Raw genomic sequence first — 20975 nt, 5'->3', positions numbered from 1 at the left:
TAAACTTCTCCCTACTCTGAACTGTCTGTTTGTATATGTACACGAGTGTGTGTGCATGCATGCGTGTGTGTTTACAGAATATGCATATGAGTGTGTAGGAGAAAAATGACTCATGCAAAGTTGAACCGAACAGTGCAGAGTCCCACATTTGCTGGACAAAATATCAAAACAACACACTTGGATCCAGCATTGCACGGCAGAAACTGTTGTAACCTGTTGTAACTGTTGTGTGTCTGTGGAAGTGTGTGTGTGTGTGTGTGTGTGGCGACTGGGTCCAACCAATTAAAGCAATCAAGTCAAGTGCAAACCACCCACTGAGCTGCATATTGATAAGGTTGGGAAATACAACATGGTCACCGAGGCCAGTGTGCCAACTGCTGTGACCCCTGTGTCAACTTCTACCACCAACGCCAACTAAAACAACGGCGTAAACACTTTACACCACTTAGCTCCGCTGCAGTTGACAGGCACAGACACACACATGTGCTAGACACAAACATTGGCTTGACAGTATGACAAATATTGCCTTCCATCCAGAACGAATGAAGTAATGACAAAAAGAAAAGACAAAAAAAAAAAGAAAAAAGAAAGAATCAACGGCTCATTAGAAAGATAAAAACCTCCCAAAGCCCTGAGGGTGAGAGAGAATGGGGCGGAAACAAAAAGTGAAAAAGACTTGAGAGACGACAAATCATAACAGCTGTAACTCAATTCGAAAGCCCTGCCTGAGCTGCCTTTCTTCATTACTTCCTCTCGCTCACTCTTCATCCTTTTACCTCTCCATCGTTCCATCTATCTCTCACTTCTCATCTCTCCTTGGTAATATTTTCCTACCAACCAATGAACCACTTTGTGCCAGTAATATGGCTGCTAATGGATGCACCTCCCTAAGAGGAAACACACCACATGTCATGAGCCCAATGCTATGCAACGCTCTCACAAGATATTTCGAAATTGCCCCTACTGTCTATGTGTACGTGTGTTGGTTTGTGTGTAAAGCCCTCACTGAAAGAAAAGGACAGGTCTTTTGATGATTCTTCTGCTGAGGTTGCTTTTGACCAAGTACTCAGATCATTTGGCTGATAAGTGTCTTTGAACAAAAGTAAGAACTGACTTAATGTAATTTAATATTTCATTATTACTAGTAAATTTAAAAACTCTGCTCTTAGGAAGAGTGGAATACAGCAAGATGTACTGACTAATAAAAGAGTGAGAATCAAAGAATTTTAAAGTTAAGTGACATATATCAAAATATATATACACAACTATGTATGAGCCTTTAACAGAAAGGAAAGGTCACTCTTTTAATATGGCAAATGACTGCTCATAAGTTTGATTAACCAACAGAGTATCTTCTGCTCATAGAAGTTTGTCTTCTTTTCTTTTTTTCACTCAGCGTTGTTACGGTTATGGTTCAATTACTGCTCTCATTTTACAGCCACAGCAGCAACAAAAAAAGAAGAGAAAAATACTCTGTGCGTCTATGCTGCCTGCATTGCAACTATCAGGTAAACATACCAGAGCATTTAACAGCTAAGGAAAGATATTTCCCTCAGGAAACAGTGGACACAAAAGAAGACCTTAAGGAAAACTGAATTTATTATGTGAAAAGAGAGATAACTTGTTGCTCTGTATCCACCAGATTAATTTAGGTGACAGTCTAATTGATTGACAATATTGACTCAAAATCTAAACATGATCATTTAATATTCACTGATAGTTTCTAATATCTATAATATCAATTTATGTAAATTTAGATAAGATTAAATCTAAAAAGCCAGCATGAAGCGCAAAATCTTCAATAAAAAGGTACAGCACAGTGTTTGAACATTATTTTTCATTTATCTTACAATCTCTCCCGAAGAATGAAACCCATTTTGTGACTTTCATTTTCTTTTTTCTGTTGTCTAGTCATGTGTCCTTGCTCTCTTTTTGCTCTAATGTCTTACACATTACCAGTATGCTAACAAATTCAAACACAAGCTCAAAGTCTTGCTCAGAGAAATTTCACAGACTCTGTTACACAGATATGTACACTCCAGTTTTAACAAAAATTACCATACCATTATCATAAACCCATTGCCTCTGAAAGGTCAAGAGTTATTTGTTTAAGATGAGCTTTTGCATATTTTTTCCAAATTTCCACTGGGTTTTTATGGATGATGTAGGCTCAGGGGGCCTTAATACATAATGAAATAATTAAAATGTACTCAGCCCATAGAGAGACAACAATTACAACTTAATAAGAATCAATTATAACAAGCAAACCTTACGCAGAACAGAGAAACATTTCCAAGAATTAGAGTTCATAAAGAATCCATTAAAAACAAGATGTTTAATCTGAACAAAGGGGATATTGTTTCTCAATTTTCACTGTGGTGCCTCCATCTAGAGTGGAGTGTTTTATTTCAGCAAAACAAAGGAACAGACACGCGCACACATGCCGATGGAGACAGGCTTTTCTTGCCTCTCAGAGGTCACAGGTTGCTGATATGCGTGGAGAACCCAATCACACTGTTGGCGCACAAACACACGCACACACATACACAGAGGAAAAGAGACACAGAGAGGGAAGATTTGTTTAATCGTTTGGCCAACTCTGACAGATGGTTGTACACTTCCAAAAGAGCAGTGCGACTGGGAAAATGGGCCATCAGCGACCCTTATAGTGTGTGTCTATGTGTGTGTGATTATGCACGTATGAAAGTGTTACAAAAGCAAATGTTACACAAACATTGTTTTAGTCCTGTTGTAGACCTCTGCCAAGCCCTGATAGTAATCAGGCTGGCAGGACAGTAAACAGTAGAAGTGGACTGAACAACAGGCATCAGTTAGGGCTGAATGCCACCAGAAGAAAAGCCCTCCACATCTCAATGCCACCTTCCCTGCCTCCCTCGCCAACCAAAATCCCTGTTCCCGCCTCCCTCTTTTCCCCTTTCTCTGTCTGTTTCTTCCTCTGCTCCCTCTTTGACTCTTCTGCAACACCTTCCAGACACTGAAGCCTTTTTCCCTCTTCCCACGCTGTTTTGTCCCCCCCATTTCTGCCCATTTACACTGAAGCAAACAAGTCTTTAAACAAGGAAGAAACTTAGCTGAGCCCACGTGTGCACACACGCTCATCCATGTATATACACAAGCATGCAGGACTAGAATAAAATAAAGACTCACACCACACATATCATGCACACTGCTGGGATTAACACTTTGTAACAAAAGTAATTAACACACTGTTGGGCTGGTCTTTACATGAGAACAGAGCTCAATTACATACACATAGAGCAAAGGATCATGGACACATGTGAACCACAAGGGCACAAACAAATAAAAAGCACTTTGGCACACAAACATACACACTCTGGCAGGTGTCCAGACTGAGTCTTGTTGCTTGTGTCTATAAAGCCCTGAGCACCATATCGACAACTGTAATAACTGTGGCTGGCAGGAGAGAGCAGATTACAGCAGCAATCATAGGCCTCACACACACACACACACACACACACACACACACACACACACACACACACACACACACACACACACACACACACACACACACACACACACACACACACACACACACAACACACACACACCTCTCTCTCTCTCTCGAAAGACCTATTTATTTTCATCATCGATACATAAACACACACGTCTGTGTCAATCCAATAGGTGGCAAAGCAAAAATATTGTAGAAGTGGACAGTCAAACAGTGACAGGGCATCCCGGCTGCACTGTTAGAAAAATTACACAAATGGTGTCAGGGCCAAGTCAGAACATAAAGCACACTGTGGAAATTACAATAAATATGGTGTAGGTCTGGAAATATTTGAGATAGAATTCTAAATTATATTTTAAAAGAAACCCAAGAAAGAACTCAGCTGCAAAACACTGACTTATGGGATATGAAATAACAGAATTGCTGTTATGAAGTGACTATGTGATGACTGACTGGAAAATTGTTCTTCAGAGCAACACAGAGAAGGTGGACTACTAGTCAGTGAACCAGTCAGCACATGAGTAAGGCAGTCCGTCAGGTGGCCAGTGAGGGTCTGTAATGACAGCACAAGGCCACCAATAGAAAATGAAAGTGGACTATATTGGAGTGGAGAGGGCAGGCTAAGATTGGGGTCAAAGCTATATGGTGCACAGGCCAAGGAGAGGAAATATGAGAAGAGGAGAGGAGAAGAGAGGAGAGAGGAGAGGAAACTACATAACAAAAACAACACATTATCAAGAAATAAAAGAGGCACTCACTGTCTTTACACCTAAAGGCCAGTTTATTAGTCATGGGAAGCACTACTTATCTTGTCAATCAGTATAACATCTAACAATAATAACAATAATGATAGCTAGTGTGTCTCTGAAAGACTTGCGCAAGTTCATTAAAGTGATGTCACTGGGGCTCTTTCAGCTTGGAGAGAACAGATGTATTCTACTGTTTAACAGACAACTTGTCTTACAAAACAAATGGATGCATTATGGGATATACAGTATCCAATGACCCTGAACCACATTAGGATATGTTGGTTTGTGCTCTTTTAGAGACCGTTAAAAGTCAAATTAGCAGACTGGTTAATTCTGTAACCTTGTGTATTGGATTAGCTGCACTTCCTATGACTTCCTATGATGATTTTAATGAGGGCAGAAGAAATTAGATATAGAAAAATAACTTTAGTGGATCTGATACAAACTGTGTATCAGTTGCCAGCATAGAATGAAGAAGATATAAAATGTAGCAGATTATTCTGTTGTTCATCTATTGCCTGAGCATGAAAGGCAACCACTGCTCTAGACATAGCCCAAAAGTGATCAGTGCAAAGTTACATTAGACAAAATGCCATAGCTGCATTATGACCACATACATATGAAGGACAATGAATGTGACTTTCTAAAGTATATGGTGGTCATAATAAGTCGATATCATTCATGTACACTACGCCTGTGAAATACTGTTTTATACTTTTCTCCACTCCATTCCCTGCATCCCCTTCAATCATCCCATCCTCTTTTTCCATTTCACCTCTCCTCATTTCTGCACTGTTCCCTCCCTACATTACTCTCAACCTTCCTATTTTCTCTCTTCATCGGCCCCCAACCAAGGAGAAGCGATTTACAGCAGCAATCCGTCGCTAATTCTCGCTCAGCGTTCATGAAAAATGTATAGCAGGCAGACTGTGGGGAGATGCAGATTGGCGCTGGGCCCTCAGCAAGAGCCTGGCTCGGCATTAATGGAACATTATTTTCACTCTCTATCCCTCCATCTCTCCTCTTCATATATGTCTCTTCTCTCCTTCCCTTCCTCTTTTTCATCCATCCATCCATCTATCTGTCTATCTATCTATGTACCTATCCGTCCATCAAGTTTGATGAAACAAAATCCATAAATATTCAAGGACTCAGACGGATATTAGCAGTTAAAACAACCCAAACACAGCTATCCACAATCAGAACAACTCTGAATATATGTGTATGTGTGTAGTTGTGTGTCTTTACATGAACATTTGCCTTTGAGCACACTGTGCTGCCAGCTAAACCTTCTCAAAGATAATAAGAGGAAAAACTTTATCTTAATCTGTAAAAGACTCAACGTGAAGTTTGAATCCAGCTGTGAAATGGGTCGTGTGTGTTTGTGTGCGTGTGTGTATCGTAGTGTGGATTCACAGATGTGTTTGTGTGTGCCAATGTGTTTAAAGCACAGGTATCTTATGAGAGTAGATTAATAACAGCACTGTAATGCCATCAGGACTAGTCACAGTGAGGATTATGCATAATAAACCTCCCAAGGAGTTTACATACACACACATACACACAAACTTCCTGTCACTATAGCAACGCTGGCGTAGTTGCTGCCCCTAACTTCAAAGTCAGATGTAATTTCAGCCTCCCAGCAGCCAGAGGGAGCCATGGTGATGACAGAATAGTCCTCCACTCAAGGCTCCTTTCTCCCTCAATCCCTCCTTCAGATCCTTCACTTTTCCATTCCTCAGCTGACTCCTTCCTTCCTTCCTCCGCTGCCCAGCCAGCCTGTAGGGAGCCCAGGCATTCAGGGCCAGACATAAAAATAAACCCAGAAAGGTTAGAAGTGGCTGAGTGAAGCTAGGGCAAGAGGGAGTAAAGGGGCAGGCCGGAGGCAGAGGGGGAATAAGGGAGAAGGGTAGGAAAGTGGAAGGGAGATAAGGAGGAAAAATAAGAAGGGGGTGAGATACCCTTTCACTCAGTCATCTCAACTATTTCTTTCACTTTTGTTCTGCGACCATCAAGAGTGAAAAATGAACGGAGGGAAAGGTATACTGAGAAAAGAAAAACTAAAAATAAAAATCTCACACACCTTCAAATACTTGCTACTTCAGTCCACAGTGTTATGCACTGAACAATAAATTCTTATGGATTCATATAGTAAAATAAAGCCCAGCCACACGATTAATGAATATAAAATGGATGTTTCCAATCTTCACTTCAGAATGGCTCAATAACATTTAAAGGATTTTAACAGTTCATTTAAATATTAATGTGGTAACAGAAAATCACCATTTGTAAAGGAGGGCTTTGTGCCAGAAGGGCATATCTGGCAATAATGGTTGGTGAAAATGAAATCAATATATCAAGTAAGCACTTGATCTGTTTGGTGCTTTGAAATTAAGTATTTTATCAAAAGCAAATCAAACAATAATTGAACACAGTGACCTGAAGTAACGTCTCGTCAAGATTGTGGTCACATTTTAAAAACAGCACAGGATGCAACACCTTGAAAGGACAAGGAAAGCTGAAACAAAACGCAGCGTGTCATGTTCATTTAAAGCAGCCTTTATGTTCACACACCATCACACTGTTGACTATCCCATGCTGGATCAGGGAAGACACTTACAAAGGTGTTGATGTGTGTTTGCTGTCCCATAAAAAAATATATAATAATGAAATAAAATTATACATACTTACACACTACTGCTCTGTTCACTCTGGGCTGATTAGTGTTCGAGATATCACACACAAGACTAGAGACATAAAAATGCATGCATACGAAAATATACATCAACACACACACACACACTAACCCACGCACACACAGTCATCCGCTTTCCACTGACATCATTTAATTTTATAAAATGTTTATGCAGAATCCTGCTTGTCACTGGCATTCAGATCAGCAGTGTGTGCTGCTGCTGTTTTAATGGAAACCAGCCACCACAAGCTGCCTCTCCTCCTCTGTTCTCTTTTGTCCTGTATCTAAACTAGTTTTTGTTCATCTGTTACAAGAAATAAGCTTTGACAGAAGACACCAGCCAGAGAAAGAGAACTGATGGGCAAAGGATAAAAAAAGAGGATGCAGAGTGGAAACATTTCTCTCCTTCTAGGGTCAGTACTCATTCCCTATCACTCTCCCTTTCTCTCCCCCTCTGTGTCTCCTCCTCTGTAGGAGAGGCTGGTGGACAGGCGCCAGTGGAACCAGACTGGTGTTTTCTTAACCAAGTTCATCCCTCTCCATTTCCCCTCACTCTCAAATGACAAACCCTGTCACACCTTATGGCTGTATGCATGTGCAAGCATAGGGGTAGGTAAGTGTAAAATGCAGTGTATGTGCACATAGGTGCACAGAATTGCCTCTCTCCTTCACTTTGCTGTGCGAGGTCTCTGTCAGTCATCCTGTCAGGGGTTGCTGAATATAAACATGCCTCCCTCCCTCCTTCCCTCTCTCGCCCCCTCTCTATCACTGCGGCTCAGCCTTGTGTTACCAGTTTGCTTTAACAACCAACATGAACCAGCATAGTTCCCAGTAGGTAGAACAGTGGGCAGCCATCAAATTTTGCCATAAGATACAACTAAAGGCTTTCAGGGAAAAAAATACTTTATTGATCCCCAAAGGGGAATTGTATTTGGGAGCGTCTCTGGTCCACAGGGGCTGAAAGTGCAGTGTCAGCTGGTAGGGATTCAGTGTCCTGCTAAAAGACACTTACACAGTGGAGGTCCTTTACAACACAGAGGTTAAAACATGCATCTTCCAACTGTAGGTTGGGCTCTTTTTAAATGAGTAGTTTTTTTTCATTTTAAAGCTCTCCTCCAGCCCTGAAGGCTTTTACGAGACAAAACTGACATGAAAATCAAAGATGATTTTTGGTGAGGATATTGATGTTGAGTAATTTTTAATATTTTGACTGTTACAGAACGAAATGTCTGTGAATGTGTTATTTTTACAATTCAGGTATTATCACAGAGCATAAAGATGAAAGACCTGGAGAAACGTCTTCACTTCCATTTCCACTTCCTGTGTGTCTATGTTTCCAAGCCATAGGGAAACATGTGATACAGCCCCAGCAAAAACACATGTTCCTGGCTCTTGAGGATCAAGAAACCATGCGTGTACATGAAACTGTGTGTGCGTGCTAAATGATTCATGGCAAGGCAAACGAAAACAGGCCAGCATTAAGGCGGAAAAATAGCCTGTCTGCATTTTAGATCAGTCCAAGGTCCTCTTACTCGCTGTGTCATATCTGGGTCTGTGATGAAATAGGGCAGATGCTGATTAGAGTAGTAGTTTAATTTAACTAGTACTCCAATCAGATTGTTCCTGATAGTTTAGTTTAATTCAAAAATAGAAACTGGCACTCTAATCAGTGTCTGCCCTGTTTCACCACAGGCCCAGATATCATGTTACAGTCACTCAGAGGACTTTGGGTTTATTCAACCCTTATTGAATTAAAAAAATGTAACTATATGGTAAATTATAAGGTCACATGGAGCATGTATGGACATGAATAAATTACTCTCTTAGTGTATTATTCACTTGCACTAAGTGTGTAGGTTTACAGGTTTAACACTGACCAAGAGCATTCCCCTGTTCCTCACTGTGTGAAACTGGCTTGAGATTAGCTGCCCTGTTCTCAGACTTTCTGTGTTCATAGCAGTGGCAGGGAGCTGCTGTGGTCTTCCATGGTGCTGTCTGTTCTAAGAATAGGCAGCAGGGTCCAGACAACAGCTCGTCTCTGAGTCTCCCTGCCTCCCTTTTTCCTTTTTCTCTCCCATCATTTTCTTACCTCCCTCTCTCCCCCTTCACTCTGTTCCTCTCTTCTTTCTCTGCCTCACATTTCTCTGCTTTCTTGACTCCTTCTGCCTCCTTCTCTCCTATTGTCTCCTCCCTCCTGTGTGCACTAATGTGGAGGCTGAATCTAACCCTGCTGGATGACATTACTCTGTGCTGCCTGCTGGCCTGTCTGCCTGCCTAGGGACTCTAAAATAAAACACAGCAGTGGGGAGAGTCAGAGTGAGAGCACATACTGTATAGGCGGCCTGACTGACATGCTCTGATAGAGCACACACACTCGGTGTGTGAAAACGGCACACAGAGGACAGAATGTGTATCAAAGTGTGTGATGAATGTGTGTTTGTGAGCAAAGAGGTCTGTTTGATTGTGAGTGTGCGGTTATACTGAGAGAGAGGGGAGGGGAGCAGGCCTCCCCAGCTGTGCCCTGTCAATCTTTCATGACCTAACACTCAGAAATGGAGAAGGGGGCAAGGTGGACAGGAGTGAGAGGAAGAGACAGTGAGAGATAGATAGTGTTTCTGAATTTTCACTTTTGTCTGATGGAAAATGAGCACTGAAAGACATACAAGTATTTTTATCTACGTGTGTGTGTGTGTGTGTGTGTGTGTGTGTGTGTGTGTGTGTGCTTGTGTGAATAACATGTCGCTGCCGGAACCCCATAGCCTGAATTCAACATCCCTCACCCTGAACAAGTGACAAAAAGATAACCACGTTTCACTTCACCGCTTCACGCCCTCACTGTTTTGCTCTCTCTCTCTCCCTCTCCCTCTCTCTCACTTACTCATTCTCTTCCTCACCTCACCCTCCCACATCCAGCTTTCTCTCTGTCTTTCCACATGGCTAGCCATACTCTCCCATGTCCCAGAGGATGGGAGGCTGTGCAGCAGCTTGGCAGGCTGTCAGGGGAGCGCCGGAGAGCAGGGAACATGTAGTGTCTGGAACAGGGGTGTTGGTGGGGCAGTGGAGGTGGGGAGTATGAAATCCCTGAATCTTCACCTCACTGAAAGAGCTGGCTTGGCTTAGTAGCATTAGGGAAAAGATGCAAACGTTTGAAAAACTGCAAAACCAGTGATGAGAAATCCTTTTCCTTCAAATTCTGTGCAATATAAGAATTGTTGACCAACATGCACAATGGAGTGAACAGTAGTTAAATAGTTATGTGAAAAGTCACAACATTAAATTAAGTGTAAGCACATTTATTGTTATTTACACTTAATAGCTTGCCAATAAGGATATTACCAAAACTTCAGCGCTGTAGGAGCGTAAGTACTACCCCTGTTGAAATGCAAGGACATCAGGTAGGGAAGTACCACAAAAGTGGATGGTAAGTGCCAGTTAGGCATGTTAGGGTGTTTCAGGTACTTGTTTTCCCTTCCAAAAATGTTCATTACATTCCAATCTTCAGTTACGTTTTTTTTTTTCCCCCTTTCAGTGTAATGTGCAACTACAAGGAGGAGAAAATATATGTGCACCATACAGTCAGCTCTGGCACAAGAGTTTCATCTTCTTAACAAACAATCCTCGCCCTGGCTGATCAATTCACTATTGTGTGCAACTGGAGGAAAAAGCTCAGTTAGACCACAACATAGGTGAAGAGGCTGCAAAATACTTCAAGACGTACACTGCAGTCCTGATTCCAACCATCAATTTTAGCAGATTAAAAGACATGAAGGTACTGAAAAATTGTATACAGTGAAAAACGCTGTTAACTCATTCATTCATTCACCTACATACATACAAGCGGCTTACATACAAGCAACACAATACGTTGTCAATGCAAGACCTAAACATATGGCAAGAACATTAACTTCAGTGTTTATGCTGCATGGAGGTGATACTGAAAGGCTTATTGTGAGCACTTACTTTGTTTATGTAATTAGAGCATTAACGATACAGAAGTAGATACATTTTACACGCTATGCCAGACATGCCGTGTTTCTAATACATTACATTTTAAAAGAACCAAGGGGTGCTGTGACTTGCATTTGTGATAAGTTACTAAAGCACTGTCTCTCTTTGGTGTTCCTTCAAAAATCCCGCCACATCACACAGCAGACTCGTCCCAAAACAACAACATGACACTTTGCCGACCCGCACTCCCTCCCTCCTGACAGAGAGAAAGGGGGAAAAAAAGATGACAGCAGCTTTAGATCTGACATCAAACGCCGGCAAGAGAGTGAGAAAGAGAGAGGGGGAGAAAAAAAAATGGTTACATCTCTGCTGTGACAGCTTGCTGGAAGAGCCTGGCAAGCACAGAGCAATTTCTCTCTCCTTCTCCCTCTCCCTCTCTCCCCGTCCATCTATCCATCTCGGCCTTTCTCTATCTCTGTCTCTCTCTCATCAAAACTTGACGCCGATTAGGATCTCTGTGAGCAACGCGCTTTGGATGGGATGTAAAAACCCACGGAGAACCCAAGGGGTAAAACACCAGGATTAAAGTGATGAGGGAATATGGGGTGATAGTCGTTGTGGTTCAAATAGAACGGCCCCCGCGACTGCAGTGGCTCCTCGCCTCGCCTTGCTCTCTCGCTCTGGATTCACACACTGATACATCAAGGCCATATCTCATTATAGCACGAGGGGGGAAATAGCTTTCATGATGCTGCTTTAGATGGAAAGACAGAGGGAGAAAGGGAACAGGGGGTAAAGAGTGTGGGAGAATGAAAATGAAAGAAAAAAGGAGAAATGCCAAGATAAAGCAGATGACATACTATTAGTGGTATGTCATGAAAATAAAAAGCAGAAAAAGAGATACAGTTTGTGACTGTGCTTGAGAAAGTAGAGTAACCAGAAGCTCTTTGAAAACTGACAGACAAATCAGCCACTGATGTGAAACAAAGTAAAGCCAGCTATCATTGTATGTTCAAACAGGATGACCAGTGCACACAGACTTTGAAAGTACCAGTGCATGAAAAACATTATGGCTTAATTTGAAGCGACTTTTCTTGCAGTTTATCGCGCCCCTCCCTCTCTCCCCCGAGGCTGTTCCAAAGTATCTGGTAAATTCAACGGCACACACCTCAAGCAGTGCCAATATTTGCGACTTTTGCAAAATGTCTATTTATTCTACCCTCAGAGCTGGAAGGGGAGAAATGATAGAGAGTAAAAAGCGATTAGTTTAGCCAAAAAACTGGAGCAGCCCCTCTCTCTCTCCCCTCATAGATCAGCCTGGCCTCACAATTTTTTCTCAATTACTCCACCAGTCAACCTGCTTAACGATTTTTAGCTCACTCAAATGCCAAGAAGCAGTGCACGAGGGTTTACATGGCATGTCTGTGTCCGTGCATATGCTTTGCTTTGGATGTGGGAGTATGTGTGACTGAGCGCATGATGCTGAGACCACAGGCTAATGCACGTGGCCTCTTTTGCATTCTGCATAGGCGGCAGTCAAAACACCGACCACATGTCTGAACTGTCTCTGAAATGAGCAGTCAGATCCATATTGTCCCATGGGATGTGGGACAAATAGGCGGGTTGCATGGTGAATGGAGTCATTTGATTGGACTGAGAGGCTTACAAGTGAAGATTAGATGTTTCTATTAGCTAATGTTTATATGTGGTTTGAAAATGTGATTTGTTGTCTGCTGCACCAAAGGATTCTTGAAATCTGCTTAAACTATGAGCTTTATGAAATTGGCTACATATGTAATGCTACATTCAATTGTACGGCAGATTTATCTTACTGATGACTAAAAGCATCTGTCACTCACCGGCAGACTGGATGGACGGTCCTGGGAGACGGTATCCTCACTGTTTGCCTTCCCAGAATTCCCTGGAGCAGGGCCCCTGTTATTGTAGCTCTCCTGCTGGGCCTCCTAGAAATCAAGACAGACAGAGAGAAACAAACACTAACCAAAACTGTAGTTTACAGCTTGAAATTTGTAGGTTAAGAGTTGGCATGTCATACAATATGTATAAAAACTATATCTCTTATTGAGGAAATATTTCAACCTGCAAAGACTTTGGAGGCAAGTTATTGTGGCCTTGCAATATTTTCTATTGTGTGATCTTGTAATTGCAGCAGTCATTTTGCATCTGCACACTAGCTTGGTTTTCATTTGCATCAAGAAGACTTTATAAGTCTAAAATTTGCATCAAAAGCCACACAGACATACACACACTAATACAGTACTTGCAGACTGAAAATTGTCCGAACACACACCCATCAGCACACCACATCCGCCGATTCATTTCAACCAAATCCCAGCCTAACCACCCACTAATCCTCAAAACATACAGACACACACGCACACACAAATACAAACACACACTCGGTTTTATTGTTCAATCTAAGTCATTTTCTTTCCCTCTGTAATCACAAGCCTATCTGGTGTAAACCAATTTTCTCCCCATTGTCGGAGGTGTTGCCCTCTCCCTCCCTCTGTATCTCTACCTCCTTCCCTCTCCCTCTTCTTTTCATTCACCACGGAGGTCGTTCCTCCATCATGTTAAGCGTCGGCAGCACAATGGCAACTTGTTAAAGAGCTCTGAGTGGAAGGATTAGTGATAACTGATCGGCGAGACGTAGCGAGAGATCACACGCGAGTGCTTGCGCACACAACTAGGCACAACATACACACAGCCACACATTAATGTTATGTACACACATACAGTGTCCTCAGGTTTTTCCTTTCAAAATCGTTTTTTCTCCGTTAGTTTGATTTCTTATCAGTTGTGTGATTATACTGTGGTAGGTGAGCAATATTCCTGTCAGCTAGGTGATATAATTTTATAGCTGAAGATTATCCTTCTCAGCAAGAGCTGTATGATGTGAAATGGATCTATTATTAGAGCATTAAATGTTCATAATTTGTGCATCCAGGCTGAATGATACAGATTCAGAATCTGTAGAATCTCTAAGAAATCTAATCTCTAGTTAATTTCTTACATACTGTACATATGTACAATACCTGCAAAGTTACACACTTTGCATGCAGTTTTAGAAGCTGTGCACACAGATGAAAAGTTAATGTATTCATTCATCCATTATTAAGAAAATGTAATGTAATGACCTTAAATGCCCTGGAGAAGTCCCTTCAAATCCACATTTCAATTATTAGCCAATTAAATCACTGAAGCACTAATTTAAAAATTTCTGAAATAAATCCTAATGTTTCCTGAAATGTCAGTGTACACTCTCCGTAGGCATTAGGTGGACACTTAGTGAAAGTGCGTTTCTAGCATTAAGTGTACTCATGCTCCATACACTGTACAGCCATGTCTCCCTTCTGCATCACTCCTAATTCTGGTCAAGCAAAGTGCTATGTGTAAGTAATACTCCTCAGCATGTTCCATTGGTTTCATATGTTTCAAGAACGATCGTTCGAGTCATTAATTTAGCATAACAATTTGGAGCTATTTTAATTTCCTAAAAAAAATAAATAAATAAGTTGGCATCTTGCGTCCACAATTTCTTGAGGGAAAAAAAAGCTATGACAAGTTAGAAACGATACCAATGTGTCAAAAACATACTGGGGCACAATGGAGTAACAAACACATGCACACAGCTTTCAGTTTTCAGAGATAAAATGTATTCCCTACCTTTTATTACATTTGTTGAAGTGATTTAATTTGAATGTATTAAATAAAGCAGATCAAAATTATCATATTTTTCAATCACTGAATGTAATTTCAGTTAAGTTGAGATACATTGTACACGTACAACATAGTCAGAGTATCTGATAATTATTTTAAATAGGTGCATGATAGAAGTTAGAGAGCACTAATTCCTTTGAAGGACTTGAAGATATATTCAATAATTATTGTGATTATTTTAAATGTGTGTCTGTTTGTGAGGATTACTTTGTTCGGCAGTCTTGCTACGGTGTTGTGTACGCAGGGTTCTTGATCTCACTTAGACCTTCTGCTAGCATGTTTTGTGTTTGTTTTTTTTGTCATTGTTGCTGCTTTTAACTTGTAAAAGTAAGAGACTTTTTTGCTAATAGATGAAACTGTTATTGAGACCTAACCAAAAAAGCTTTATCATCTCTTAAACCCCATTTTGAAGCCAGAAGGGAAGCCCCGTTACCCACATGTGGTTCGATCACTGGATCAGACATCACCCTGTACTGTAGGTGGGTGGGTGCAGAGAGACAGAACTGGATTGAAGCAAAGAACAGAGTTGTTTTTATAAAAACAAAGCTAGTTTCCTCGTCAGGGCCCGGGGCAAGCGGTGTTTCTGTGTACCCCCCCCAAACCACCACCACCACCATGTTTATCATTGGGAGCCTGCATGCACACCAAATGTCAGGCTTTTATTACATGGTCGGATGTGTTTCATTTGAAACAGAAACTCGACTTTGACACAAACACACCTCCACAGGTAAATAAAGGCCTGGGGAAGGAGGGAGGAGGAGAGAAAATGTAAAACAGAAGATACTGTACGTGTTGTGTGTTTTCTCTCTCACACACACACACACTCACTCATGCGACAGTTCAGTTCACAGACAGCAGACATGGACAGACAGTTGCTCGCACAATGAATTGAGAACAGAAGAGAAGCTGCTGACCCAAGTCCAATATTTAATCAGGCATATGAGTCTGTAGTATGTGTGTGTGTGTACTGGAGGGGATTTCCATTTTAAGTAGGTCAAAGTGAGGTTAGCCTCATACTACTGTTTACACTCACGTTCTTACATCATCACTGTCAACTGTAATATGGACAGGGAAGGTGAGAGAGTGAAAGAGAGGCTGGCAGGAGGGAGGGCAGAAAGACACTATGACCAGGAGGGAAACACACAAGCGAACACACAAAAGAGATAGAAGAAGAAGAGTTGAGGAAGAGGGAAAAAAAGGGGGTGTGGGGGGGGCAACGGTGAAAAAAGACTAGAAAAGCGAACATCAGAGTCAAATGAATGAGTGCTGTGAGTGCATCCTTTCATTTGAGTTTTTTCCAGTCCATTGTCTCAAAATCCCATTTCCCAGCTAATTTAGAAGCTTCTAAAATACACTCCACTCCATACCTTAAGCCTTAGGCCAGAGCTAATCCTGTCTTCACACACACACACTCCCATACACACACACAGAGACATGCTCATTCATCATCCATGCTTTTCAAAAGACTTCATCTTGGCATAGTAGAAACGAATGAAGGATATTGAAGGCAAGTGTTTGAAGTACATCAGGGAATGCAGGAATCAAACTGTGAGTTAAATGCTATTAGACAGCTGTGTGGAGAGGCAGTGTAATATTAGATTTGATTGAATAGATGACTGCTGAATGTGGTGTAATATATAGAGCTGGAGAGGTTTTATGCAGACGTAAATCAATATTGTAGCACCATGTTAATCCCAACCACTCTGGAACAGAAGTCAGTCAGGAAGTGTGAAATGCTGTAGAAACAGGGACATGTGGATGCTGCACGCTGATGACTGCGTGGAATATGAGATTTACAGGTAAGACCAAGTCCCGTATACTTAATTAAAATCAAATCTTCTGTATTTTGTTGGCACAAAGTTAAGACTTCCATTTTCTCTCACTCAAAGACGAGGTCAATGGTTAAACTGTGCTGTAGAGCAGCACCTCCAACAGTCGGCTGGAATTTCAGTGCTGCAGGTTATGGGGTTCTTGGCCTCAGTGCAACCTTAAATAATCTAAAAAATCCAGCCTTCCCACGCAGAGGAAATGTGATTCATTCGTTCTTTTATTTATTATTATTTTTTGCCTCACTCTCACTTTTTGGTCTAATACACTCCACGCGTTCTAACCCTATATTCAAACAGGGGCCGTGGTGAAATACTGCCATGCTTTGCTTGTATAAGTTTTATTGCCTGTCTTGAAAAAGCAATGAAACTGGTATGACAGAAAGAAAGCACATTCGATGCCACCGCTTGACACAACACAAAGCAGCCAAAGCAAAATTCACAGCCATTACGCTAAGCTGGTTCTGGCTGACATCTGTCTCAATCTCTCTCTTTTTTTTTTTAAACAGTGAAGAAAAGACGTGGATTACCTAGAACTGTACTTCAGCAATATTTATTTCAATTTTAACATGCTTGCTTCAAAATCCTGTTTTCCACTGCTATTGCTTGCTCTGGGCTATTTTTCTTTTATAAAATCTATATGCAGATGTCAGTTTTTTTCCTCACACATCCACAAAACAGTAGGTGACCCGCTTGAATCTGATTGGCTCTCAATTCATGAAGTCAAATGAACCAATCTCTTGGCGTACTGTTGGTTCTTTTCTATGTGCCTTTCCTCACTTTTGCTTTGAGTATATAAATGTATTTGTTTTCATTTTTTCTGCACCCCATCCCTCACTTACTCTCCTAAGTCTTAACTGCTCCCTGGGCCTCCATCATTGCACCTTCCTCACTCTCATTTTCTTCCTCTCTGTCCCCATTAATCTGTCTTTCCTCACACCTCTGGCATTCATCCTACTACATCCCACCTCCCTTTCTCCATCCTGCTACTTTTCATCAATACCACATCCACCCCTTTTCCCCCCCAGTCCCTCCCCATATACAGCCACTCTGCTCATGACTACCAAATGAATTAGTCACCCCCCACCCCTTTTACCATGCACCTTGGCAGATGCACATCTCCTCAAAATCTGGCGCTAATGCCATTAATATTCATTAAAAATTAAGCTTAATTGCACGTCTTTAGAAGAGAGCCCCCATACACACACACACACACACACACACACACACACACACACACACATCTTAGTCACACATATATGCACACTCACACACCATCAACATCAGTACATTTAGCCACCACCTCTTGCCATCTCACCTCAAAGACAGACAGCTTCTAATGTCAATTGAGCACAAACACAATGTTTCCTACACACACACATGGACCCAGATACACTGGGTCAGTCACTGGGGAAAACATGGTGAAGGAACGGCCAGGCCAGTATAAAGTGAGACTGGGTGCCCAGACTGCATTTTTTATTTATGTGTGTATGTGTGCACCATATCTCTGCCAGTAATTACCGTTGAAGGCATTATTTTTAACTTTCATTTGGCAGGGCCGCTAAAGAATGGCTGGTCTTAAAAAACACAAAACAAGACCAAAAAACAACACAACAGACATGATCAAAAAGCATCCACACATTAGGGAGAGGCAGTGTTGATGGTGGTGGTAAAGAGTGAGGGGAGGCAGGACATCCATATTCAACACCCCACATTCACACATGCACTGGTTCAGACTTGCAGATATGCACACATGCTCACACCAATCAGACTGACTGAACCGTAATTGAGGCAGCAATCAGCAGCGAGCGTGAGCTACACCCTGTTCTGAAAAATGTGACAAATCAACATTTGGTTATGATATGCTTGTCTTCCATGTTTTCTTGACACTTACATCTTTTGATTCACTGCTGCATATTTGGAAAACACTGCAGATACATTCTGATTACTTCTGACGTGCTGTAAATGTATTATGAAGCAGACCTACGTTTGTTTCCTACAATGGCCTTTCCAAGCCGTGTTAGTTAGAATACATGTAAATCACGGACATTTATTCCAGGACACAGCCTACTATTATCATCATGGCAAAGGTGACCATTAGAATGGTAATAGTGGTGTGGAAAGATGTGTATGTGAAGATGCCGGTGTGTGCATCCCTACATATTGCTCAGCTGTGTGTGTGTGTGTGTGTGTGCGTGCCTATCTTAATAGGTCCATTTGTAGCAAGGCCTGTTCTAGTGCTGTGTCCTTCAGATTGGATTCTATCTCAGCAATCCCCCTGACCTTTAGCACAAAGAGACTACAAGAGAGGACCAGAGCTCTGACAAAGGACACATACCCAAACACAGTCACACGGAGCTTCTACACACACACAGCCACAAGCAAGCGCTCACTCTTGCCCATATAAACAGAGATGGGAAGAAATACACATGCACACCCACAACAGTTTGTGTGCAGGCCATCCCTCAGGGATGATGTCAGATGTAGCTAACGGTGTAAGCTGCAGATCCTGTTGCCAAGGCTTTCATTCTCTTTCTTCTACACAGGCTAATCAAATAAGAGCCCGTCTTTGTACATATTCTTTGTAAGTCCCCATCACCATCTCCCCCATCCGCCCATTCACTCAAATTCTTTTGGCTCACATTTACGAGGACATCCACCCAAACTGGTGTACACCCACATGACTTTTGCTAAAGCATGGAGGAACAATAGTGGTGTGTTGGCGAACTTGACTTTGACTGTGACATTTTTTTTTTGGTGTTTTCTCTTTCTCTCTCTGTCTGTGAAGTCTGTATCCAGGAACAAATGTAGCGGCATTTCCTAACAAATGGCAGCTAAATGAGGCCCCTAGGGTGCTGTGCCGCTAACTACCGGCCCCTTTTTTTCTGAGCCATTATGATTGTCCTAACCGTTCCAAAAACACCTCTCCTGTTCTCGTTCATTTGCATTTGAATTGCAGCTTGCCTGTACAAAAACAAACATAAATCAAAAAAGGGGGGAAAAAAGACGAAGAAGAATAAGAAGAAAAAAAAAAAACAATGGTGGATTCTGGTCGTGCAATTAGCAAATGTCAGTCAGTGGAGGTAAAAACACTAAATTAAAAACATTGTCGCAAACACATGCAGACACACAATGATACACACAAATCCTTACTGACTTATACAGTATATATATATATATATATATACATACTTTTTCTTTTTTTTTTTTTAGTTTTATCATTTAATTTTTGCTTGAAAACTCATCAAGCTTAAGTGCTCGTCAGCAGCGGCCAATCGGCGTGCGCCAGGCCTAGGGTTGCCGTGGCGATACGCAGGGACATTTAGAGGACTCCGATAAACTCTGCCATTTAAAAGGTTATGACAATTAACGCGGCTCTCTGCAAATTACCACAGCCAGACCTTTACCCACGGACGTCTCTCTCTCCCTCTTATCACCTCGCACCCAGCCTCCCTCTCTCTCTCTCCTGCCTCCTCCTCTCCCTCTCTCACCATATGCCCTGCATTTCCTCAGCCTGTCTACTTCTATTCCTCGTTCCCTCTTTCTTTCTGTCCTGCCCCTTCCAGCCAGCAGCACTTTTATTATCCTGTTAATTAACAGAGTTCTTCACTTAATATTCAAATGCTGACCAATTAATGACATTGAACTTTGGGCGCCCCACCCACCCACCTTCCCCTCTGCTCTCACCACATCCGATTCATTCTCTCCCTTCACTCATCCTCCTTTCTGGTTCTCATTTCCTCTGTCTCGTCCCCTCAACCTCCCCACTATTGCCAAGGTGAGTTCCCATTTCCGAGCGCAAGTGTGTGTGCGTGTGTGCGCGCATGGGGGCAAGCACAGTGATTGAGGCAGCAGAGCAAGTTTACAGCGAGGGGGTAATAAAGCCAGGGGGCAGGCAGCAGAAAGGCTCCACGGCCTTTTAATTAACCTGGTATGATTAAAAGTAGGGGTGTTGCAGGGCGGGGGTAAGGGCCTGCTGCTGCAGCCGGTCAGACATGGAGGGGTGACGGACAGGAAGCAGGAAATGACAGTGGAAGAAGTGAAGGATAAACGACCCAGGGGACGTATGTGAGCACACTATAGCTATACAAAGAGCTTTCATCAGTGGCCACAAAACTTCACACTGAAAACAGTTAGAACATATAGAAAATAAAGATCATTTCTTTTCAGCAAGGAATTTAGAGAGGTTTAGAGAAAGCTTCCCATCATTACATATCAAGAATGAGGTTTCAGTCCCATGTTTTATGTCAACATTGACAAGTCGAGTAGAGGCAAACTCCTTCAGCTGAGAACGACTGAGTGTCAAACCCCAGTACATCCACAAAATGGAGTGAGACTGGTGTGTCAAAATATACATTTCCATTGTGAAAAATATTTAACTTATTGAACAGACATACTTTTGTGTGTTGCATAGTAATAACATGATATTTGCAAATATCTGTGTAAAGTTTGTAAATCATCATAATCTGGAAAAAATCTGTTTTTTCAACTTCTTATCTCATCTGAGGGAGTAAACA

The 20975-nt window shown here is 41.9% G+C and overlaps 1 protein-coding gene across 5 annotated transcripts in view; it reads right to left on the bottom strand.

Annotated features, from left to right (window-relative positions):
- Positions 1-20975, bottom strand: part of LOC115036112 (AT-rich interactive domain-containing protein 1B-like) — a 158207-nt gene that overhangs the window by 91075 nt on the left and 46157 nt on the right. For all 5 annotated transcript variants that reach the window (XM_029494239.1, XM_029494240.1, XM_029494242.1 and 2 more), the window contains exon 4: positions 12748-12852. In XM_029494239.1, coding sequence (XP_029350099.1) covers positions 12748-12852 — 105 coding nt within the window. The remainder of the gene's footprint in view (positions 1-12747; positions 12853-20975) is intronic.

The sequence above is a fragment of the Echeneis naucrates genome, chromosome 22 (genome assembly GCF_900963305.1).
Source record: "Echeneis naucrates chromosome 22, fEcheNa1.1, whole genome shotgun sequence".
In the NCBI taxonomy this organism is placed as follows: Eukaryota; Metazoa; Chordata; class Actinopteri; order Carangiformes; family Echeneidae; genus Echeneis; species Echeneis naucrates.
The sequence above is the reverse complement of the archived record's forward strand: the minus strand, read 5'-3'. Positions and strand labels throughout refer to the sequence as shown.